We start from the raw sequence: 26,313 nt of genomic DNA, 5'->3' as shown, positions 1-26,313 counted from the left end.
TTATTACAAACTGGAACGCAGTTTGTTAGCACACTTCTTGAACACAAAGTCATTAAGGGCAGTTTACTTCATCTGCTTAACCCATAACTGAGATTGGTTTTTGAAAACTGTATTATGTTGACGTTCTAAAATGTGTTTTTGGGAAGAATGCTAACCTCTTCTTTCCCCAGGGCCATAACTTATGTTTCTGGTGAACATGATAAACATAATGAGAATTAAGACTTCAAATATAATAAAACAGCGCACAGCAGAAGAATGAAGTCAGGAAACATTTTATTTCCATCCAGTTTTGCAAGTATTAAGGATGGCATAAGAGTTTATCCCACCACTATGATTTATGAAATTATTACATCCCTAGAAGAGGCAAAGCTTATAATGCTTCCTGTCTTTTCCTCCCAAATGCTTTTAAGGTGTGTGATTATTTAGTTTTATCTGTGTCTTTCTGTCCCTATCTAATACAAACCTCAAACCTCCTTCATCCTCTCCCCAATAACTGGGTGTGGAGAAGCTGCACTGAGGCAGTCACTAATGAGAAGTTATAAAAATATTAATCAGCAACATACACTACACTAACGCCTGTGATGCTCACAACATACAGAAGACAACTTTGCAACTATTCTGTTTGCCATCATTGTTTCTGAAGATCAGTAATGTAAGATTGGTTCTCTAGGACATGCACACAACAGTTACTTCAGGTTCTTCTGATTCCTCCCAATTTCTAGGCAACAATTAATTTTGTTTTTACTATTTTTAAGACAAAATGCTGAAACCAGTTCTAGGTATTTAATAGCAAGATTCAAATGGCATCTTCCACAATTAGAGAATTAATGCTTAGTACTTGTCAAAAGCTTTTAAAAATTAAGTTATTTTGAAAAATTACTTTCCGTATACCCCATGCAATAAACTGTTCAAATAGTTTAAACTCTTAATTTAATACATCCTAAGTTAGAGAAGACTTTATATTTAGAAATTAATTCCAGACAGTTCTTAGACCTCATATGGCAGGAATAAAACTATTTTAAATCATCACTATCAACAGAAAAAATTCTCATAGGAAAAAAGTATATACACTCTCACTATAGCCAGGCAATTATATCTTCTTTTTCAATACTACCATAAACATTTAGCTGAATTATTTCAATCAGTAGAACCTAACCAACAATTCATGTTCCAAAATTCAAACATGTTTACCTGTAAAAGGCTGCATCTTTTGTTTAATCTGAATAAATTTTTCTTTTCCAATCAACTCAGTTCAATGCATTTAAATTTAAGACTGATTTGTAAATTGCTCTCTCTCCTTCACCCCTCTCTACCAATACATATCTTTAGAGAGATATTAAGCAAGACTTGTAGAATGTAACAATACAGAGTTTCATTTTAAACTTAGGACTTATCTGAGCATGCCTGCAAACGCTCTCTTACACGAGGTGGAAGTGTTTTTAACAACCTTTCTTCTACAATTAGGTTATTTCGCTTTAAGAGCTGACATTCTTCCAGTTCAGCAGGAAGTGATTCAAGATAGTTTCCAGTGAGCTCTAACTGAACAAGATTCAGTAGCTGACCCACAAAAGGGGACAAATTCATCAGGCTGTTATTTCCCAGAAGAAGAAATTGCAGCTTTTTGCACTGAAATAATCCATCAGGCAGCATTTCAATCTAGAAAAAGGAAAGAAAAGAACAAAAATAAAGTACATTAGAAGGTGTTAGCCTACGTGCAGCTGCGTGTTTTGACAGTTCCCCTTTTTACTTTAGGGTAAAAAGCCCTCTTAGTTTATGAAAGGAAAAAGAAGACTGTAATTCCTCTATCATTATGTGATCAAGTGCTTGAGAGCACTACAATGGTTTTATTATCCCTGTTTTCTTACAAAGCTGCTTAGCTCCTGGCACAAGCCAAGCCTGGAAGGGGCAGCACATCCACGTATGCACGCAGAACGGCATGCAGACGTGTGCAGGTGGCAGGGGAGAGGAAGAGCCTACTATTCCTAAGAATCACTTAATGAAGAACAAGCACAGACTGTGGAGAGACATTGGCAGCTCCTCTGCTGTGAAACCTGTACAAGCAGTTATCTGTGCAGTGCAGTCATCCTGGCCCACTCTACTGACACATGACATCCAAAACCAGCCTCACCAATGAAAACAATTATAAAGCTCAGAAGAAGTCACAAGCCTGAGCTCCACTCTAACAAGTCAGACAGTTTAGCACTGATTGTGAGGTTACCAAGCACAATTGTTTCCCTCTTCCCAGTCATACACCTGAGATGCTCATCAACCAGCTGTTCATTCACTTTAGCTTTCAGCTTGATGTTTTAAGGTAAACATTAAACGCTGTTCACTTCCACTAAAATACTACATGGGATTGACAACTGCAGGGCAAGGGAAGATCTGTTTCTGCAGCCATGCTAACCTATACCATCTCTGGATCAAAGCCCTTAAGCAGCTACAAACCAGGATAGTACTTGTTCAGTATTATGTGAGCTTTGCTGATACCAAAGCTTTAGTAATTAAACAAGCACCACCCCTTTTTTCTGGATTTACTTTAATCATGAACACCACAAAAGCTAGAGGCTGTTCCAGAAGAAATAGCAGCTTAAGTCTATTTTTGTTTTTGAAAAGTAATTCAAAGTTCTACTTACATGGTTTTTTGTCAAAGCCAAGTACTGCAGGTTGGTCAGATAACCAATTTCTTCAGGGATGGAGGTTAGCTTATTATAGCTAAGATCCAAATAGTGTAACTTTCTACAAAGAAATAGCTGCAATGGAACATTCTTAATATTATTATAATTTAGATACAACTGTTCCAGGTTTGATAATGCTCCAATCTGCACTGGGACATAGGAGATACTGTTGTGCCACAATTTTAAGCAAGAAAGATTCTTAAGATGTTGGAAACTAATTATTTCTTCCACTGTTCTGAGATTATTTTCTTTTAAGTCAATTTCATGCAAATTGTTTAGGGTAAAAATGGAATGGGGAATGCGCTCTAAATCACAGCAGATTAGTTCCAAGGTTCTCAGGTTTACCAGCTTCTTCAGGTTATTGAGCACTATCAATTTGTTTCCCTCATTGTTGATAGACAAGTGTTGTAAAGAAGGCAGAAGATCTGTAATCACTTGAGGTATACGGGAAAGGTTGTTTTTTAAGTGAATTGATCTCAGATTTTTTAGCCCCTGAAAGCCATCATTGTATATGGAGTTGTGATGATCTAGCATGAAGTATCCTGTTAAACACAATTCTTGTAGGTTTTTTAGATGAAAGACCCAAAATGGAATTCTTCCCATCTCACTAGACTTCAAACGCAAGGTTTTCAGATTTTCTTCTAAAAAGCTGACTGCTGGATAATCCATTGTTAGTGATGAATGATAAACATTGAGTTCTTTGAGATTGACAAGCTGGGTCACAGCTGAAGGAAGTTTGGCTTCAGGAATAAGTTCCAGGCTTAGAACTTCTATTTCTGTCAGTTCAAAGACACTGTCTGGAAGACCATTTAACATGAAAAGGTGAAGTTCAGTCTTGTCTTGGGAGTTTCTTACTAGTTTATTTTTCAGTTTTTCCACTGACCATTCATTGTTAAGATTTATCTGTTTGAGTTCATTTTCACTCAAATCAGACAGGAATATTGAGAATCGTTGGGAATAAAGAGGATCATACTGATCTGCCAAGTGAAGAATAAATGCAAAGTCATTCTTCACATCAGGTATGTCAGTGTAATTACTTTTCTCTCTCAACTTCTCAAAAGAGTATTGCTTAAGTGAACTTCGTAACATCCACCACAAACTGTAAGTACAAGTTAATCCATAGAAGATCACCAAAACAACATAAAATGAAGCCAAAACTTTAAAAATTTCTGCTAGCGAATAAACACACTGGTACCTTTTGTAGCCTGTAAAGGCTTGAACATTAACTACACAATCAATTTCAAGTGTAATAAATGATAAATAGTAGGGGACATAAGTTACTATTATGACAACTACAAAGACTTTCACTATAATCTGTTTCATATACACTGTGTATACTACATCCTTTTCTTCGGCATGTACTTTGAATTTCTTCACTTTTTCAAATATAGCTTTAGCTTGTTCCCCTTCTTTTTTGTCAAGAACACTGGAATTTTCTCTTCCAGTTGTTTCCAAGCCATGTTGTGAATATGGCAGGGACTGTCTGCTGGCCCCTATGTCTCCTGAACACTGAGGTGATGAAATTGCTGTTTTTGATTTGGCTACTGGCAACTTCCTCGCAGACTGCTCAGCAACTGTTTCTGAGAGGGCACGTGTTGTCCAGGGAGAGTCAAAACACTTCTGAAGAACGGCTACAAAGTGCTCAAGCCTGGCACTTGTACTGGGATAGTAAAGCCAGAAATTACTGCAAGCTGCAAAAATAAAGGTATGCAAAAGCACTAGGTATGGAAAAAATTTGGCAAACCAGTGAAGCTGTCGCTCATAACATACTGCATCGATGTAGGAGTACTGCTGCCGGTGGAGATAATTCTGGATTTTAAGCGGGATGATTATCGGTGCTGTCGAGCTAGCTGACATGTTAAGGTTGGCTTTAACTAAATCCCAAGGCACAGCACAATGATTGTCAAATTCTAGCTTGCAAGGAAGACAACACAATACTCTGGTTTGAGTGAGCTGGAGAGCCCCAGCAAGCACAGCAACTAGCAGCATTATCATGGTGAGGTAATACCAGAAGACGTCCCACCATGGTTTTAGTATGTGGTAGGATGACTGAGCATCTGCTAAGCATTTGAGTTCTGTTAGCGTGATCATGACTTTCACCTGTGAGAGAACAGCAGCTGGTAGAAGAAAAAAGAAAAGACATTCTTAGAAAATTGTTAAAAACAATTTATCTGACCATTCAATACTTGAAGTCTATTACTGTTGTCACAGTTCTAAATATGTGTAACATGTGACCTGGACTCCAGAACACAGCAAAAGGATCCAAGAACTTCTGGGACCCGACCCCAGCCATCATGTCATGGATTTATTTTAAAGAAAGGTACTTGGGAGTGCAAAAACTTTGAGTGAAACTAGCATGAGAGAAGGTATCTTAAAACCAAACGCTTGGGTACTGCTGCAGTAGAAGCAACAAACAGGTAGAAGTCAAAGAAGTGGCTGATGTACTATTAGCAGTTCTTCACTACCATCATAAACTTACATAAGTGATTTCTTATTTATGAAGAATTCCAAAATCAGAGTGGTACACTGACATGATGGCTCTTGTAATTTAGAACTTTCTACCAGATTAAATAATTATACCAAATTAAAAATAAACAAATTCCCAAAAAGCCCTTATGTGTATTACATATTCTTATACATAATTCCACATCTTCTCCCCTCAAGAGAATTAAGCATATTGGCAGAATTAAAATTAAGGTGGCACTATGTATTATTGTTCAATATAGTTATATATATATATAAAAATGACACTTCAACTCCCAGGAGCATAGGTTTTATTCATACTTACTTTACTAATTAAAGAGAATAAAAAACACAGCACTGCTCAGTCAGGAGGTCTACACCTTTTAAAATTCCTTGGACATGCCATCTTTACATTTGTCTTCATCCTGGATGGAGAAAACATTGAATATACTTATTTAATGGCTTAATGTAAATAAAGAGCAAACATTTCAGCTTTCATAACAACTGCTGCCTCATTATGCCTCCATTAATCTCTGCATTGCTACAGCTCCATGAAATGGAACAGGATGTATCTATGTGATCATGCAGTATGCAAAGTCAAAGTTTTGCAATCACATCAACAGAAAAAACCCTGAACATCCAGGGAAACTGCCTTCAGCTAAGCTCTATTTCAACAAGGAAGTAATTTTTTTCCCCCCAAATAACTATGAACTTGTTACTTGGGAAACTGACCCCCACCTGGCTACACTCTCCTTTCAGGCAGTTGTAGAGACTGTAAGTTTCCCCTGAACCTCCTTTTCTCCTGGACGAGCTCCCCCCACAGCTGCTCCTCACAGAACCTGTGCTCCAGACCCTTCCCCAGCTCCACTGTCCTCCTCTGGGCTCACTCCAGCCCCTCAATGTCTTTCTTGTAGTCAGGGGCCCAGAACTGGACACAGCACTCGAGGTGGGACCTCTCCAGTGCTGAGCACAGGGAAGTGCCCTGGTCCCCCTGGCTACACTGCTTTTGATACAGACCAAGATGCCTTTGGCCTTCTCGGCCACCTGGGCACACGTTGGCTCTTGTTTATAATATATTGGTATGGTTCATTTCAATTTTAATCAGAGCTGACAAACTGTTATAAAAAGTCAAACAATAGCTGAACCTGATTTTTACTCCACATTCAAGTGGAAAAAATGACTGAAAATAAATTAACCCTTCTTGCAATGACAAAGCTATTTATAATAGAATATAAAAACTCACCAGGCCCACCCAAGGGAAAGCAGCTGAAGAAGGACTGGATGCTTACAATACACTGTGTAAGGAAAATAAATTGTTGTAAGACTGTGAAATGTTTGGACTCCAAAAACTGTGACTATTAGAACAGCAGCTCATTACTGCTTCCACAACAGCATTTCAAAGAGCCAACATCTATGAGTAAAAGATCTAAGGATCTACAAGATGCCACCCCCTTCAAATTACCTACATGTTCACTATCTGAAAGTTGCTTTTCCTAAAGTAGAAATAAAGTAATGGCTTCTCTCATTGTCCCCTTTCTAAGCACTGAAAGCCATTTAAGCTCAACAATTTTTGCATTTATATAAAGTCACAAGTTCTGCAGCTCAGATGCTACACAGCTGAAAAATAGCTATTTCTTTAATCACTCCAACTTCTGAAAGCACACCTCAAATGCCTTTAAAATGAGTTCTTCTGCCATAATTCTTGTGGTTTGAATATAAATTTGTTGGTATAAAAGCACAGAGAGATACTAAACCCATTCAAACTACGGCTTTCATTCTGCAAAGAATACCTGGATCACATCTTGATTCAAGCCAAACATGCTTGATTTCTTTAAAAAGAAGAAAATCAAAAACTTTTTTTCCCTTCCAGCCTAAAATTTAAACCAGTCAATTCTTTTTGCTTGAAGTTTGTTATAAAAATGGTATAAAAATGGAAGACTTGGGACCTCTGTTAAAGTTGTAAACAACACACTAAGAAATTAATATTGAATGATGCAACAAAGTAAGATCCAAAGGTAAAACCAGAATTTTTTTAAAAATAAAAACACTTGAAAAGTCAAAATTTTCACTGAATTGGCTGAGAGTTTAACACAGTGTGAAAGGTCTAATAAGCATGAGGATGAGAGCAATTCTTTTCCTGACAAACATGTAAACCTCATCAGGGAGATACTAACGTTTTAAGATGATTCATATAACTAAATGCTTCCTGGAGGATTCTTGGGGAATAAGGCATACCTGCTCAATACAAAGGACAAAATTCAGAGTACAATAAAACAGTTAACACTCTTTGATAAAGCATTTTCCCTAAAATTTACAAAAAGGAGAACAGAAAATGAAACTTAAGCCAATCCTGTGAAAATCGTATTGGTATACTTAAGAGCATGCATCACTCAATATACCTTTTTCAACCAGTGACATAATGCTAAAAAAAATAAAAGTGCTTTGTTTTTGTACAGACTGAGAACTCCATCAGAGGCTGACCCAGGTAACTTTGTGAGGTCTGCTTCTATAAAGTGCTTTGTCACCTCTCTGCCTTGCAATGCAAAGCTGTTAGTCCCCATTCCAGAAAAAGGACAACATTCTTGCTGTGCTTTTTCAAGACTTTCTAGCAAAAAGAACATGTCACAATATTAAGTATTTAAATACTTGAAAGCTGGTCTTGTGAATGGCTACTTTTTGAAGTCTTCCAGTGAAGAATGTGTATCCATTACAAGTCTATGTTTGTGAAATAAAGCTTCCCATTGGAGGAGTACACAGTATATACAATTGTAACATAAATAAGTGAATTATTGATGATAATTTTGCAGAAGACATTTTTCTTTCAAATCCTATCTGTATGCCAAGAGTGGCTAATCAAATGGAATAAATGCTGAACTGTAATGGATTTGATAAACCTCATCTCCAGCAGCTTTCAACCCATATCAAAGCCATAAAAGCTTTTCAAAGTGGCCTAACTCAATTGGCAATCTTTCTTACAAGAAGAGAGAATGAAGCTTAGCCCCAGGCTAAATGATGACTTCAGGAGAGTTACTCCAGACCAATACAGGCCAGAAAAATAAAGTAATAAAGATCACTAATATTGAGGTAATTTTAGTTACTTCAACTTATTAAATCAGAACAACAGAAACATATCCAGAATGTGAATAAAAGGCTCTCATTTTGAAAAATATTATCTATAAGCATCAGACACCCACCACCACCCCCAGCTGCCAAAAGGGTACTTAATATTGCATTACTCTGTCATTTGGTTATTGCTCACAGAATTTTAGGCACATTTAGTCAGGGATGTCTTTGCAGCAAGGCAATTACCTTGCTTGTCCTCCCTAAAGGGTTTTCAACTGGTGTTTCTGACATACTAATTTAATCAAAATAGATTTATACAACTAAAGCTTTATACAACTACTTGACAGGCTCTTCCATGGCCCCTCTGTCTTGGTTTTTTTCCCTCCCCCTCAATGAAACACACCCACCAAGTTTTCAGGCAGTCTCTTTAGACTCTTGCAGCTGCTTCTCAGCCTAGATAAGGAGATGCTGACATACTAACTAATGCATCTGTTTATTCAGTTTTCTTTCAAAAATCATTCCTGAACTACAGAACCAACTTAGCTTCTAGCTAGTTTAAATAGATCACTTTTTCTTCTCAAGTTTTGGATGGAAAATTAGGTTCAATAATGAACTAAGTTTTGATTCATAGGCAGAGACTGCCCCTATGAGATTCCCAATACCTGCTTATGGTTTCATATGCACAGCCCAAGCCTTGCAAATAAACCCTCACAAAAATTCCCAAAGGAACAAAAATAAACAAACTTTACCCGTAGACACACTCATCACCCAAACCAGATCTTTCCTGGCAAAACTTTCTCCTTTTATTGGCATGTTACTGCTCCCTTTCTCAAGTATTCTGTAAGCACCAAGCAGCGAGGAACTGCAAGTGACTCCATAAAGAATGATACTGCCATACTTAGAAGAAGCATTTACAGGACTGCCTCTCCCTTTTTTAAGCTGTGATTCTTTCAGAATCTGTCCTTTGGTCACCTGTGTGCATACACAGATTCAGTTGCAGGATCTTTTTGATAGGGATTGTGGTTTTGAATCTGTATTCCATTGGATGCTGAACAACACAAACAAGATTAGAGAAAGCTTCTTTCCAGCACCTGGATCACAGGTGACAATTAAACATGTATAAGTGATTATCCTTTTGTATTTAAAACAAATCCAAGGACATTCCCACATTCTACAATAAACAGCATGTTCTCCAAGCACAGGATCTTCAACACTACATTAACATTATTCCAAGTTTGCCATATCAACCTCTTAAATAATCAAAGACCTAAAGTCCTTCCACATACTCAGAAATTACAATTACAGACAATCTCAACCATGTGCACCTGGACTGGCTAGAGGCCTATGCCTTTCTTAAACATTCCTGCTCTCAAGACAGCCTAACACAAGGTGTAGAACAGTTACAGCAGTTTTACAATGCTTCAAAATCAGTCTTTGCTCTCTGGGGAAGGCTTACATGAATCTATATAGCCAAGTAATTTCTGGGGGGAAAGAATTGTAAACACAGTTTAAAATTTAGCGAGTTAGGCTACACTAACATTTTTAGTTTACAAGATTTACTCTTCTCTGTTACAGCTTTAGAGTTAACTGCACAGCTCATAATTTGATTAAAAAATCTTAAAATCAAGCAACCACTACCTCAGTCAACCACTACCATATCTTCATGAAGCTGAGAAAAACAAAAGTAGAACATGGCAAGTATATCTCAGTTCCCTGAACTACTTAAAAGCTTGAACATTCCCAGGTTCAACACAAAAGGCCTTGGGTGGAAAAAAATAAAGGCAGTTTCACCCTTCTTTCACTCTCTGGTACGCTTAATGCAAGAAAAATACTTTGCACAGTCCAAAGTTATTATAAAGTTGCAGTCTAATCTAAATTGAAAATATGCTTAACTCCAATTTGATTTGCTTTACAAGCACAAGACTAATTCCTCAATCTGACTGTGCAGGATTACATATGTTACATTATGCATTTCCTTCCAATGCCTGCAGCCTCCAAAAAAGACCAGTCTTCCTTGAGCCATATTAATTTCTCATAAAATATCACTGATATCCACTTATTGAGCCTTTTCTCTATTCAAGGAAGGCCAGTCAAGAGATAAAGTTTGGTTGTAAAATCTGTCACTGTTCAAACACTCACTAGGGAGAGGGACCACATTCAAATATTCCAGTTGCCTGAAATGGCATACCTGGCCACAATAGAAAATGGACCACATCAGTTAGCTCTGCCCAAGTGCATGAAGTTACTTGAGCTTAACTCTCACTAGCAGATGGGAGGGTACAAACAAGTCCACTATTTTGAAGATTAAACTCTGTCATGAAGTTGCATGATAAAATTTGCCTTTAAAAGTTAAGTGTGCTTTTTATTTCATTCTAGTCTAGCCCATAGAGCAATTTCAAACACAAATTCACATTCAGATATAAATATTTTTCCAAGTAAAAGCATTTTCTCCAGCCCTCTCCTCAAATTAAGGATTTTGTTCTATCTGAAATAGGTCACAACCTATGCTCCTAGAAAGTGAGAAAAAGATTCAATTTAAACCCAAGTTTAGAACCAGAGATAGGTGAGACAATCAGTTTACACAAAAACCCTACAAAACTAAATGTAGAAAAATTGGTAAGTAGGTACAAACCTAAGTTTCTGAAAAAATATGTTACAGGGTTAAATAGATAAAACTTCTAATGGTAAAAAAAATACAGTAAAATGAAAGGTGGACCAGCTTTGCTTTCATGTAATTGCATCAACATTACTAATCTCTTTGAGAACAAGCTGTCTGCTTGTCCAGAGCCTATAACTCCATTTGTAGCCATGGTGCTTTCTGAGATCCCTAATGAACCAAGCAGAATCTGGACTCTGAATCAAATCTGAGCATTTCTAGTAAGCAATGTTTTTTACAGTTTTACTGTCTCAGTGCTATTTTTAAACTCAGAGATGGATTTTTAAAATATACAAATTAAGGTTATAACTTAAAACTTGAGCCTCTAAAATACTGACTACAATAAATATCAATGCAAGCATCTGTTCAGAAGAGTGCTTTATATTGATCATACAATAGATACTTATCTAGCTTCATCCCAATATTTAATTAATAACTTATATAATTTGTGTTCATTGAAAACTCTAGCACTTTTGTTTGCTTCATTAATTTCTCCAAGCAACTGTATGTTTCGCATATTCCACTTTGAAAAGGAAATTATTGGATGAATGTGGCAGCAATGATGTAGCTCTCAGAGCAGCAAAGGCTGTCCTTCACTAATACCCAAGAAAATACTTGCAGCAACAAGGGGCACCATCCCCATACAAACCTAATCTGGATGTCTAAAGAGCTTTATCATCTCAGAAAAAGGCAACAAAACCAGAATCAGAACTGCAAGACTAAGAAGGCTCAAAGGAATAGTGACTTAAGAAAGCAGACTAAAGGAAGGGGCTTTCTAGCATAAGGGAAAGAAGAACGAGAATATAGCCGGGAAGGAAGGAAGGGGAGAGAACTGTATTGGAATTGTATTCACCTTCTTAAGACAGAAGCATATAGTCCATAAGTGCTCAGCTAATGCTAATTTAAACCACAGGAGACAACTCTCTCCAGAGCTGACTGCAGGCATGCCATGCTGTCAAGCATTCCAACCCAAACGTGTCAAGGAAGATACCAGGAAATTGGCACAGATGACACTCTTAAGTGATATCTAGAAGAACAGGCCTCCTTTGTCCTTCCCCCATCTCCCAATTAGATTTTAAAGTCAGTAACTCAGTTGTAAAGATACTACAGTCTTTACTTGCAAGTTCCAAAGAATCTTGGAGCAAGCTTGGAACATTAAATATGAGAAGTCTCCTTGGTGGTTCACTGGTTCTTTCCTAAACAAGCATGATGACACCAAAAGCAACCTCATCAGTCCCAGCCTAGGTCCTTTAACTGCACCTTTGGTAGCTCTCCCAGAAAACCTCTTTTGACATCAAGCCCTTCATCCCAGTACTAACACAGCTAACACAGAGTCAGACACCTTCCAACTGCATGAAATAAGATTTTTGAAGCTTGCTTATTGTACACTTTTATTCTTGTAACCATGTTTTTGGGTCTTTCTCATGCTGGGAAATACGACTACATAACCATAAGACAATGGTATCAGCAGTATCCCTCCAGCATTCTGAATGAGCATCAATGGTATCTATTTTATTTTGCATACCAAGATAAGTATTACAATGGAAAATTAGTTTTTATCCCTTCAGTTTCTGTAAGTCAGAGATATGTCAATTCATTCTGCTGCCATGCTCAGGACATCAGAAAGCAAAGCAGAGAGAGCACTAGAGAATATTCACAACTTAAATACTATTAGATTTTTCTACAAGCAGATTCTTTATTTATAGTATAGCTTATTATCAGTCTTCAAGAGCAGTAACACTACAAAGGACCCAGCAGCATAAAACAGTTAGAATTATATCACCCTCTTTCCTTGGGAAAAGGCAAGGAATTGCTCATACACCTTCTTTCCATTTTCAGTGTCCTTCCCAAGCAAATCATAAATGGCCAAAGACATTTGAAACAGCCAAGACAACTTCAGTAACCTTATTGGAAACCAGTCTGAAATAAGAGAATATTCTCAGAAGGAAGAGCTTGGGAATATGTCCACAAACCTGAACCAGCTCTGAATTAATTTCTCAAGCACCATCAAGACTGCTGCTGGCACAGCAGAATAAATTACACTGACTACAAATCCTACTTAAGAAGTCAGGTGAGCATTTGGGTCAGTTTTGTCATCCACAAGATAACATGTTGCTATAACTAGGCTATCAACATCATTTGTTACATAGCAATGTAATACCGTATGTACTCAGGTATTAACTAAAGCAGGTTCCTATTCTGATTTGCTTCTTCTAAATAAAGGAATAAGGAATTCAACCATACTGCATTTAGACAACGATGAAAGGTGCCAATATTTTTCATACCACCTCTGAAGAGAGCAGAGTACTGAAATAGAGTGGTTATATTAATTCAGAACCTCCATTCTGTATGAATTTCCTAGCTCAAACATTGCTTTCCAATACAATACCCATACCTAACCTAGTTAATAATTTACTTCTGACAGCTGAACCAATTCATGCAAGTAATTTTATTTCTTTCCAACTCAAACTTCTCAACTGTAAAATTATGGTACTGTTTCTGCTAGTCTCTAAAAGTTATTTAAATGACTAAATTTCTTACTAGGTGTTTAGCTGTTTTGGATTGTACTAAGCCTCTGTTTGGTTCTGAGAGCTGGAAATACATGCTATTCCTTTCCCTAATAGTGGTCAAACAGTGACCACCTTTGTCTGAACTCAGAAATATAAATTTGTATTTGTAGCCCTCATTCTAGCTAGAATAATTCTGATGTTTCTAAAATATGAATAGTTATCTAGGACAATAACTTGAAATTTCAACATCTGGCCGAAAAAAAGGGTACAAAGTCTTGCAAGATAATTACTACCATGTACAAATATAGCCACAAGATTTAAGAATTGTCCAAAAATAGTCTTTTAGTTTTAATTTTTCCTGATGCTGCGTAAGATTAATGGAGAACTTTCTAGAAGGGAATATTATTACTTCCACAGACAAGAACTTAATTGTATCTAGGAAAATATAATTATCAGGGCAGCAATACAAAAACACATTTCACTCTATTAGTTCTGACATCAGAAAGCTGATTTGGATTTTCAGTAGTGGCTCATATCTCCTTTTAGAAGCAGCAGGTTTTCATCTTGTTTAACTGGAAAGACAGTTACTCTTGAATGCCAGCCTGACAAACTGAAACACTCAATTCTAAATGTTTGGTCTAAACAGCTAAAATAGAATAATGAGAACAGATAAATTTCCAATTGATATCTGATGCAAACTCAGACACTCCTTTTGTATGCCAGCTCTCCCATCTTATTATCTTTTTAAAGAAACCCAATTTATAATCTTTTTAAAGAATATCCCCACCCCAAAGTAAGAAAAAGAAGAACTTGGGACTGGAGTCAAATTCAAGCCTGCTTGAAATGGAAGTTGAACAGGCTTTACCAATCCTCCAGCAGTGTGCAGTCTGGCTGCACAGCCCACTCAGCCTCCTTAGCATCATCCTATTCATATTACTCTGCATTATGTATTTACTAACTGGACAAAGCAACCAGCTACATCTTCTTTTAATCAAATGAATGGACTGAAAAACAAATTTCCCATTGCACAGCCTGTGTGGTGGTGTCTGTACAAACTGCATGCCTAAACATAGCTGTGCAGTTCAGAGCTGCACACATGCATGGGATCAGGAGAGCTGCAAGCCATGTTGTACCCATCAGAAACATCTCCTAGAACAATGCTAAGTTTCAGAACCACAAACAAGTGATCAGACTTGAATTCTACAGTAAACCCACAGTAATCCTGCTTTGTTTCCTGAACAAGCACAAAGCTAGTTCAGGACCTGTGTTCACAGGCTGCACTTCCATCAAACCCAAGTGTGCTGTGCAAGTCTCCAACTGCGCAAAACTTCCTTTTTTGAGCAGGAAGATACCCAACAGCTGGTAAGGTCTGAAGATACCCAACAGCTGGTAAGGTTTTTCAGATAGCACTATTAATCAGAAACACACCCTGGTAGGAAGCCAAGTTTAAGAACTACAAAAACAAGAGTCAAGGTTTTATCATCACCTGAATCAATTAAGAACTTTAAAGTAAAAAACCTCTAGCCCTATATTTGTACAAAACTAAATAATAATTTGAAGTAAAGCAGACACTGCTTTTAACTCCTCCTTAGTAAAGCACTTGAGTATTGACATATCCCATCTCACTTCAATTAAGCAATAATTTTCCCAACTTTGTAGTCAGTGTCACTGCAAAGTTAGTATTTAAGCAATGTTAATGTTTAATAAAAAGTGTTTACTTTGAAAAGGCACTGGAAAAGCAACAATCAGTTTCACACTTGCATTGGCATAGGTTGGAAATTAAAGTTTATCTTGTGAATAATTTAAACACAGGCTAGAAACAAACAGCTTTTAGTTAATTTTCAAATCCCCTCCCTTCTTCAAAAATATTTTGGATTACACAACAAATGCACACCAAGATTTTGCTTTCATTCAGATGGGAAAATTAGTTCAAAGGACTAATATTTCAGCATTAAAATCATAATGTGCTATTATTAAATTTCAGTTCAGTAGATCCTCATATTTGGATGCAGATGATTTTTTTTAGCTACCAGAAAGTAGCTAAATAAATATTTCACAACCTGAACTAGTCACAGAATACTGGTATTTCCCCAGAAAACTAAGACAATAATGTCTGGGAAATAAGGGGTTACATTTTCTGGGGTTTGAAATAAGAGCTCTAAAAATCAATGTTACTTTAATTAAGCCTGAGCAAACTACATGAACACGGTTTTGTAGCTGTTGTGTCACAGAACTGAAACTTTGCAAACTAAAATCACAATTCAAACTACTATATCACAAAGAAACAAAGTGTTTGTAACAATGTCAAAATTCTACTCACAATTAGTAGCAACCAGATTGTGTTACTACCATATTCTTACTGGTACCGCTGGACCCCTTACCAGCATTTTAATCCCTTTATTTTCTCATAGTCAACTAAATTCTCAATTTCAAAATAAGAAGTTGCATTCCAGTTTACAGCAACCAAATGTACTTGAAGGCTGAGCCCTTACGATGGAAATGCAGTCATATAATTTATTTCAGTGTGGGCAAATATATTATTTTGAAACAGAGCAACACCAATGGGAATTAAATTGAAAAGGTCAATTACAAGCTCTCCACAGCTCCCTTCTGATTGTTGAAAGACCCTAGAATCCTCGTGGGTGTACATCAAAAGAGAGTGTGTCAGCACTGTCCCTTGAACTCTGCATTTATAACAGCTTTACTGAGAGCTGCATCATCTGCCTTCCTTCCAAGGTACTACACCACTACAAAGCACAGCCTTTTCATATGGGTAAGTATAAATCAAATAGCTGGGGAAACTATTCATAAGTATTATGACCCTTTAGTTCAATAGTGAATTACAATTTGATTTCAACAAGCTAAAAATTAAATCCAGAACTTATTTGTAGCAGACTAAGCACTCTTGGAGAAAATAATCCCCAAACCCAAGCAAAAGTACAATAAACTGAAGCCCACTCACCAAGTCTGGTAAAACTCTAACTGGAATTATATAACCTGTACCACTTAAACATTAAAGAATATTAATATTCTTAAACTTAAGAATATTAAATCCACTTTACATTTCTCAACCTTCTCCATGGTGATCCATGATATCTGAACCAAATAGCTTCATGACCACAGCACAGACTGCTAACTTATCTTTAAAAAGAATAACTGCAAACGCAACTGGCAGAATAACACTATTTACAAGACAACAGCTGAACAGCTGTTAAATACAGCCCACAGGTTAGCGCTAAGAATACAGAGAGCAGTGTGAAACATTTAGATAGGCAGCACAGAGACCCATAAAAACCACACCTTATCCCCTTAGTCACATGAAATATCCATTTCTAATCCTAGCTGAGTAAAGCTTTATGGCTTTAGCAGTAGGTATTGTAAACTGAAGTAGTGTTATTGGTGCCACAGTCTCTTTTGCTACCTGTAGCGCATCAGGCAGAGCAGGCACAGCAGCAGCTAAAGCAAAACAAGGTTTCCTCCTCAATCCCCCTTAGAAAAATACTTCTTTGACAGTGACATACTGCTCTACAAGGTTCATTTTACAATGCTGAAATACAGATGGAAGTTTCTTTAGCATTATTGGTCCCTTTCTAAAAATTATTCAACATTATTTCATTAACTTCAAACAACAGTTGTACTGGTAACTTGCAATAAACAAAAGGCAATTTTCTCCCCATAAAAACCATGTTTTCCCAAAAGAGGAAACAAATACAAGCCAGACTAGCAACTCCCTTCTCTCAAAAGTGTAAAGGAACTAGCAAGTTAATATTGCAGAATTTCTAAAAGTTATACGAATCCTACTGAAGTTATGAGTCAATTGCATTATGTAAATGTAAAATTCAGCAGAATGTAATAATATCTGTTAATGTAAAACTCTCTGATAGCCATTTGTTATCTGGCTACAACAGAATGCTTTAAACACTCAAGGAAACACTTAAAAAATCCCTCCTATATCATATATTAACTACTGGTTCTCTGCCATAATCATTCTCATTTCCACTCTCCTTTCATGTCCTTTGCACTGCTCAGGGCCACAGATACTGTAGAAAGTTATCTCTTCTATTCCTCACACTGTCATCCGAGCTACATGGATTCTGAAAAAAATATGCACAATATAGATGGACAATACTTAATAAATTCTACAAGTACTGTAAGATTTCACTACTTAAACCTCATGGGCTTTCCTTCACCACTCTAAGTTAGACAAGACAGATCAGTAAGGCCTAATCTGTTACCCTCCCTGCTAGGAAGGTACTTAAGAAAACATTCCAAGACACCTGGAACAATTGATGCCTTACCTTATCCTTTCAAAAACAAAGAAAGCTGAGAGTCAGCAGAAGGTAGCATAAATAGCTTTAATACTTGAAACCATAATAAACACCATCACTTCTAGCTTGTTCGAGAACTACCTCACAGGTATAGTTTTAAATGACCACACTAGGGGCCAATTCAAACAGTTTACCTTACCAGCATAATTAATTACATACTTAATATAAAATTAAGCTTTAGGGAAGTCTGGTTTAATCACTCCTACATAACTGGTCAACTGCAGCATTCACTACGGCCAAATTCTGACCCAAAGCCAGGAAGCTGCCCCAGTTTCTCTGAGAAGATGGGCACTAAGTCAGCCTGACGCCACTTGCACAACTCAGCCAGGGCGCAAAGGGAGGCTGCCACGCAAGGGGCTGCTACAAGATCCCTGACTAGCTGGGATGAGAAACGCATCGGCCAGGCAGGAGAAAGGAAGACAACGACAAATAGGACGGTTCTTGTTCGACACGCAGAACTGTCAGGCCTCAACACTGAGTTAACACTTTTCTCCCTTGCGGGGAGGCTGGGACTTGGCTCCCGCCTGCCCCTTGCTCGAGGGCAGGTGCCGCCTGCCCTCCCGGGGCCGAAGGGTGGCAGCTGCCGGCCGGCCGGGCGAGCCCGGGGCGGAGGAGAGCGGCCCCAGGCGACCTGTAGCGCCCGGGTCACTCGAGGACACGTGCAGATATCGCTTACGCAAACCACAGAGCGGTTTTCGCCGAGCTCCGCCCGCGGGCCCCGGGGCGGCCAAAGACCCGCTCGGCGCCCCGAGCCCGGTCCCTCTCTGCCTCGGCCGGCCCGCGGGGTCACGGCAGGTGAGTGGCCCCGCTGCCGGGCGCCGCCGAGGGACGGGGCGGCCGCCGCGCAGGCTCACCGGATCATCCGACGAGCGGCGCCAGGCACCCCGCGGGACGGCAGCGCCCTCCCGGTCCGCCGGCGGAGGGGCAACCCCGGGAAAAGCAGGGACTACGAGAGCTGCCCTGGGAAAGCCCCGCTCCGCGCCGCTCCCCCTCCTTCCGCCCGTGCCTCCCTCACACGCCGGGGCTGCGGGGCACCTGTCAGCGGCAGCCGCCCCTCCCTTACCTGCCGCCGCCGCCCCCCGGCCCGCCCGCGCAGCGGCGCTGGGTCCGCGCGCTCCGTCCGCGCGGCAGCCGGCGGCGCAGCGCGAGGCACCGGCTCCAACCGGCGCGTCTGGGGCGGGCCCCGCCGGTGTCACGTTACCGCCCGCGCAGCCAATGGGGCGCGGCCGGCGGCGCCGCTGACGGGCCGGGGCGGGGGAGCTGCGGCGGACAAAAGCGCCGCGCCTGACCCCAGCCCGGCCCCGCCGCTCACCTGCGGAGCCTCCTGACCGCCCCTGCCGGCAGAGCGGGGAGCTCCCGGGAGCCCGGCCGCCTCGGAGCCCCTCGGTGCGGCGACGCGGCTGTACCGGCCCGCAGGCTGCAACCCCCCTCTGCCTGCCGGCGTTTAAATAACCCGAGCCGTTAGAAGAGGTGGAGGAAGTGAGAAAGCCATTGTCGCCAGCCGTTAGCAAATAAAAATAGACGCGGCGACACTCGCGAAATGCAATTTAATCCCACCGGAGGCTTTGGCTGGGACGGGATGCAGATCCCGGAACGGCCCCGACCCCCGCTAGGGGCAGGCGGGAGGAGCGAGGCTGGGGATGCCGGGGATGCTGCGGAGCGGTACAGCGCGGGTGCGTTCGGGATGAGCTCCCGCCCCAGCTGCGGCACCGCCGCTGCGAATGTCCTGCGGCACCGGGGGTCTCCTTCCGGGCCAGGGACACCTAACGCAGGCCACCGTTTCTGACATGAACAGGCAAAAGTCTGTGCGGCCCGACTCTTCTATGGCTCCACTAAAAACCTGATACCGATATTATAAAGTTCACAAATAAGCACGACGGTTTTTAAAAGTCATAATTCATTTGACTTTCCTCCTGCACCTTCTCCGGTGGACAGCGAAGCTCCCTTTTCCAGATGTCTCAAGAGGCCAGTTCTGCTGGGCAAAGGCGTGAAAGCCTGAAGGAAAATTTTGATTCCTAACTAGATTTCTACAAAAACTGGGACAAATAGGCTCTGTCTCTCTCCTCTTAGTCGTGCAAACAGCTCACTCTATTCAAGTAATTGTCCTGACATATTTTCATTATTAGTAACGCCATTGCAAAGACCTAATCTAAACTCTATTTACACTATAATTACACTCCTTACACTGGCTCTGTTATGGTAATGTTTATTCCCTGTCCAGTCTTCAATTTCGTGGGTCAAGGGACTATTTTCAAAATATGCTTTTCCTCCGTGAAACACAAAAATCCTTTCCCCTGCAGCTGTATAAAACCACCTTCATTTTAAATAGCAAAGACACTAAATTCTACAAAAGTTAACAATTTTCAAATTGTATTCTCAGTTTTCAAATATGTGTTCAGTACACATTTAGCTGGTAGTGTTAGTTCCGATTTAAAAAAGACAATATACTTTTGAGGAAGTGCAAGCATTGCACTGGAGCCAAAAGTGAAACTAATTAAAATAAAAGGGAACCTCACTTTTTAATCCAAACTTGTAGAAATACCAGTGAAGAGGTGTGTTGAAAAAAAAAAAAGACTGTTTGTTTTTCTAGTTTGCAGTTCTGGTGGTAGCCGAGCAGGGAATGTATTTGTTTTAGGCTGACAGTCTCTACTTTGGGTATGTATGCTGATAGTAATCTAACCTCAGAGAAACAGCTACTGTCACCACAAAGATGTCAACATCATGGCATTGTCTGCAATTACCGCTCTAAGAGTCTTTGGTGATGTTTGGTAAACAGCAGAGAGCAGGCCAGTCTCTTCCCAGGAGACCAATTCCCTTTTGTTTCATGACCTGACACCTCCTCAGCTGGCTGTATCATCGAGACAAATTTTCTGCTCTATTAGAGTTTCCCTGAGGAATTATTTAATCCATTTTACAGGGACTATTTCCCCCATCAGTGAGCAAAATAAATAAAAGTACATCTTGTTTTATAATCTTGCTTTCTACTAACACAAAAATGAAAAGTCTTTCTCCAGGATCTGCCATAGTTTCTTTTTGTCAGCAATATACTAGGAAGACAAATTAATGTTTGACTAAATTATAAAACCAAGAACTCCTTGAACTAAGAATCAAAGTTTTGAAGTCAGAACAGGGAATTTAATGTTCATAAGGTTCATAATTGCTTGAGCAGAAGACTGCAGCACAATTTTCTAGGTTTACTTCTTTACTCTGATACTGAGTAGCTCATAGGGAAGCACAAGGGGAAGACTCAGCCCGCCAGTTACAGCAGAGCAATCTCTGAGCAAAGGAAATATTTTGTTATCATCTTATTCAAAACCAGCACTGTTTTATCCGTGCAGCTACTCACTGTATACCTACCAATCAAGCTCATCTTTAAAGTTAGCTTAGTGACAATTATTTCAGGATGAATTTCTTCCAGTCTTTTTCAAGCAACATTACCTGGAAAATGTTCTTCAAGTAACAACACCCATTCCATTTGTTTGTGACAGCCATCTATAAGATAGTGATAAACAGCAGCTTGACAATACTGTGAAAGTTGAGCTTCCTTTCACACATCCTGCCATCCCCTGATCTTTTTTAATTTGCTATGTAGATGTCACAAACACAGCTTCAAATATAAATAAATAAATAAATAAATAATAATTTAAAAAAAAATTATATATATATAAAATTATTTCAAATGTTCTGCTCAGTGGGATTATTGGGTATCCAGAGCATCTGCTTCAACCCCTTCACTTGTACAATTTTAGGAAATCCCATGTAATAAGAAAGGGGAAGCTATATAGGAAAGTGCTGTATATTTAAAAAAGCAATACAGTAAAAATTTCACTTTAAAATATTTTCTATTGAAAATTCTTTTTAATATTACAGAGATTATATTTCTCTTGTCTTTTAACCCTCCAGCAGTGCTTGGAGTTGCAGGAGCAGCAACATCTTGATCAGTGATCATGCTGGCAGCAGTATCTGAAGCTGAATTTGTTCTGTAAATATAGCACCCTATGACAGCTTGCCTTGTGATCACCAAGTGATTCTCAGGATCCCGTATTTCCATATGAAAGGCTACAGCTGCATGTTTAGGTGAAGCATGAACAATCGGACCGCAACTCTTTAACTCCTAAAACTCCATACTATCACTTATTCTCCTTAAGAGAATAAAAACTCGGTAAGCTTCATAGTTATTAATATAATTTAATTTAATTTCCTGGCACATCCTGATTATTATCTCACTTGCTCCTTCTGGCATTTTCTAAAGCTTCTTTGTCTTCTACTGACAATTTATAAATCACATGTTCCAAACGCTCCAGATCATTGATTCCTGCCGCAAATACCGTGGCTCACAGTGACCAACAAGGACTCTCCTGCAGGGCCGGGTATTTTAGAGCAACACTTCCCTCTGCCGGACCTGTGGGCAGTCACAGCTCCGCCGGCTCGGAGGGACCTGCACGCCTTCCTCTGCCTCTCGCTACGACAAGACCCTGCTCCTCCCAGAATGCGCGGGACAGTGCGAAACTAGCAATGCTCAAAATAATTCATCAGATGAATAGGATAATCATAAAAATTGCATCGAGTATCAACTGTCTTGCCTTTAACTCATTTAGTGGTTGGAATATTGTCCTCAGCTGAGGGTGAGTGTTAGAAGGAAGGGGAGAGAGAACTGCAGAGATACATGAGTAAGACTGTGCTTAATTCTCACCCTTCACAAGGACAGGAACTGATCCCAGTGCAGTACTACACGTGCTCCTAACTCATTTGTAAGAACACCACTGAAAACATAATTAAGCATTTTACTGAACAAAGATTCTGTTCACATACTCTGCTGAATGAAGGCTTTTAGTGGACTTCAAAACATAGGAAGAAGATGAATAATCTGAAGATAGAAGAAGAGGAGTAGAAAATACAGATATAATGCTAAAACAAAATTCCCCATTAGTGAAATTTACTTTGAAAAGGCAGACAGACAGACAGACACCGTGGAAGAAATGTCAAAAGATTGGATGAAGGGGGTACTCATTGTTGAAAGGTAAGAGTGCTGAAAGCCATACTGAGGTTAATTGGAATAAACCAGCATTATAAAACAGGAAATAGCTAGGTGGTTCTTGATCTGTGTTCAAAACAAAGCCTGTGCTAAGCACACAGAAGGTCTAGTTAGAAAATATCATATGAGAAATATTTCACATGGGAAAAAAAATGTTTTCAAAGAGTTTGGAGAAGGAAATATGGGGCTTGAATAAAGAAACCAGAACATCAGGATTAAGGAGGCATTCTGAGTTGTTTTTCCCTTTTGTTGTTACAAAAAGAAATTTTAAAAGCAAACTCAACTGCATAAGGTGGCATAAGCAATGTTTTCTATGCAGGTTGTTTTCCAGTCATTCCCTTGTTTTTTCATGCTGAAGAATGGGATTCTCTGTTTTGTCTCATGGTATTGAATTCTTGCCTCCTGGTAATCCTTGCATCTGGTTGATTATTTGTAAAGTCTCTGGCTGAGACTTTCCAAGGAACTTCTAAGGTGGACTCCAAGTAGACAGCATAAGATGAGTATTCATCTTCCAAGGCCTTTCAACACAAAATAAATGTTTGATGGCTCTAGTAGCTCTAGAGGCATTGTCACCTCACATTTGACACTTAATACTGAATTACTAATAATTGCTGTGTGCCTGCTAGAATGCTAGTAACAAATAATAATAAAAAATTAGTGATTTGGTATTCAAATATCACTCACTCCTATTGCTCAAAAAATGCTTTGACTCCACTGTACAATTCTAGTACTGCAAGTACAAGTCATTAAAAATGCAATTAAGAATCCAGCACTTGAAACACTACATCTCATAATTTTCTGCACTTCAGTGTATTCTTATGCAGATCCTGGTTTCTCTCAACTATCCTAGGCCTCTCTCAATTATACTATCCTATTTTTTACATTTCATTCACCTTGCACAGGGGTGAGAAATTTACACCTTGTAAATGTTCCATAAATGCCTGCTTCTGTTTGCTCAGCATTCTTGCAAAGTCTTGAATTTCAGCACTTGTCTGGGGACAACTTTATGCTTGTTAGAAATCAGAAGTCCTCCAGTAGGGAACTCCTGACTGTGTTATTTTATGTCATCACTGTTCCTGTACTAGTTAGGCCTCAGACATGCAGCCTTGATTTCAACTGGGACAGCCCAAGAGGGTCACTCCCTTCAAGTTTTCTCCTGTTGCTGATTATAGTCCCAGCTAATTTTTCATCAGAAGTTTCTGCTGCCTCAGATCTGCAGTCTGGTTTAGGTGTGATGTTGCTCCCCACTTTGGGGTTATCCAAACTAAGTAGATCAGTTAAACACTTTTAGTTACAAGGTTTCACTTTAGATCACTTTGAAACACTCAGTTTGGGACCTACCAGTATAGGCTCTTTCCCATTTAACTTGGCCTTACAAAAAAACAGAATCTGCTCTTCACCTTGCAGTCTCAGATCCTCAGGGAAGCTGTTAGATCAAAAGACCAAAGGCAAATGATTTGTCTTTCAGCACACATTTAATCTGGATCGTCTCCTCATTCCCTTCAGTCTTCTTTCTGAATGTGTATTTTGAGGTTGGTCAGTGATTTAACTGAAAAAATTATTTCCAATATCCCTCCAGAGAGTGCACACATCAGTTCTCTACTGTTTGAAGCCCGTGACAGAAAAAATGTCACAGAATCACTTTCTGCTAACTTGAGGAACCCATAAGAAAAAAATGTTTCTGCTACATCTCAACAGAAACTTGTTTTATGTTTTCTAGAGACCATGGGAAAAATAAGACAAGAAGGTCTGTTATACCAAAGTATCTTTTCCTCAAGTCAAATACAAGGAAGTTACCTCTGGAATTTGTCAGAAAATATTTCCATTGTCATACCCTCTTTCATTTTTTATTAATGGCATTATTCTGCAGGGGGGGAAAGATAATTTTGTCCACAAACCCTCACAATATAAAAATATTTAATTTTAAAATATTTAATTTTATACTGAAGTCAAATGTACATAGACACAATATATGATCAGCATTGGCAGTATGACAAATATCCAAATAATAAATTGTTTGTGGATACTGATAAGAAATGCTAGAGCTTTCCAACACCTGCTTCACTCTGCAGTTGCATTCAATTTTCTTTCTCATACTTTCATTAAAAATGTATGAGGTCATTTAAAATTGGAGTCCTCTCAGCACCTTCTAAGATTACATCTTTAGAGGGAATAAAGCAAGTATAATCTGAATTCCCGGATCACATTAATTGGCCATTATGCCTCTTTTAAAACAGTGCCAAGCTTATACAGTAACTACCATCTGATAAGCAAATTGTAACAGTGCAGCCTACCAGGAAAGAAAAGAAAAACTCATTCTTTTTTAATGAGAATCAAAATAAATGCTTACAGCACAACGAGTTATGGGGAGTTCCTTGGCATCGATTTGGAATGTTTAATCACAAAACAATGTAGTCAGATATGTGTCATACAGCTCACCCCAAATGACTGAAAAATCCTATGCATATGTTTAATACTCCATACTCTGAGTAATATGGGAAATTCTCACTGAAGTATTTCCAGCTCCCTGGACTTCCCTTATGCAATCCAGTGTTAGTCACACAGTGTGGGAGCAGAGTCCCATCCCCTTCTCCAATGCAGATGCTGGCAGGACTCAGCCTTTAGGAATAAAGCTGGGTTTGAGAGATATTTGGGCTGTACTTCTCCTTCGGTATTATCCTGCAATCTTTTCAAGATGGCACACTAATTCCTCCTCTCCTCAAAAACGGTTTTGCAAAAGACAAGATTCATACTCTTTCTGGAGCAGAGCTTGCAGCTACAACATGGCACACAGTGAAGTGGCAGCAGGGCCATGGGCTGGGGGTAAGGATGGCCCCTCCCACCCAAGAGACTCCAAATTGTCCATGGCTGAGAGGTGTGTGGGTGTCCTGCCTAACCCACTGCCCTGAACTGCTGCAGACACCAGAATGCCTTTTTGTGCTTTTGCTTGAAAAGCAGAGCTGTGCAATTCTGAGGGAGCAAAGCAATAGAGGAAGATAGTAAAGAGAGGAATTGTGAGCAAAGAGATTCTCTCATCTGCTGTCCAGTTGATTTTGTAATGAGAAAAATAGGCTTTTGTCCATTTCTTGTTAGCAAACAAATCTGTGACAAAGCCTTGCATGTCCCATCAGTAATTAAATGCTTTTTCTTGTTGATGAAAAAAATCTTTAGGGCCTTAAATTCATATAAAAAGGAAATTCCCACACATACCTGCCTTTTGGAACTGCCACATATACGGTTTTATTTTTATAACTTACATAATACCACTTTGGAAAGTATTGGCTATATGCCAAGGGAAAGCTGATTTACATTTTATGTTTTACATCTCTCTTTTGGTTTGACCAAGATACAGGTTTATTAGAGTCCAATCTACTGTGGGTAGGGCAGAAAACTCTGACAGACAAAACACAGCTGAAGTCAGCTGATTTTTTATGGACTGTTAATAGCGTGCTTGAGCATTCAAATTCTGCCAAGTAATCTTGTCCTCTTCAATTGAACTGCCTCACTAATTAGTTTTGAAGTGTAGAAACTCCTGACCTCCTTTCCTCTTAAAAAAAAAAAAAAAAAAAAAGATGGAGCTTGA

The 26,313-nt window shown here is 39.3% G+C and overlaps 1 protein-coding gene across 3 annotated transcripts; it reads right to left on the bottom strand.

Annotated features, from left to right (window-relative positions):
• Positions 1 to 256: 256 nt before the first annotated feature.
• Positions 257 to 18,891, bottom strand: LRRC8B (leucine rich repeat containing 8 VRAC subunit B). Of its 3 annotated transcripts, none has more exons than XM_009088561.4 (5): positions 18,759 to 18,891; positions 6,382 to 6,433; positions 5,464 to 5,563; positions 2,634 to 4,792; positions 257 to 1,656 (listed from the first exon to the last, which is right to left on the bottom strand). In XM_009088561.4, exons 4-5 carry the CDS (start codon positions 4,764 to 4,766, stop codon positions 1,384 to 1,386), a joined length of 2,406 nt encoding a protein of 801 aa, XP_009086809.2. In that variant the 5' UTR covers positions 4,767 to 4,792; positions 5,464 to 5,563; positions 6,382 to 6,433; positions 18,759 to 18,891; the 3' UTR covers positions 257 to 1,383. The 3 variants fall into 3 exon arrangements, with proteins under 3 accessions (XP_009086809.2, XP_050833164.1, XP_050833165.1); XM_050977207.1 differs by lacking the exon at positions 18,759 to 18,891 and adding an exon at positions 7,313 to 7,334; XM_050977208.1 differs by lacking the exon at positions 6,382 to 6,433 and having other exon boundaries at positions 18,759 to 18,867.
• Positions 18,892 to 26,313: the final 7,422 nt, after the last annotated feature.

The sequence above is a fragment of the Serinus canaria genome, chromosome 8 (assembly GCF_022539315.1).
Source record: "Serinus canaria isolate serCan28SL12 chromosome 8, serCan2020, whole genome shotgun sequence".
NCBI lineage: Eukaryota > Metazoa > Chordata > Aves > Passeriformes > Fringillidae > Serinus > Serinus canaria.
The sequence above is the reverse complement of the archived record's forward strand: the minus strand, read 5'-3'. Positions and strand labels throughout refer to the sequence as shown.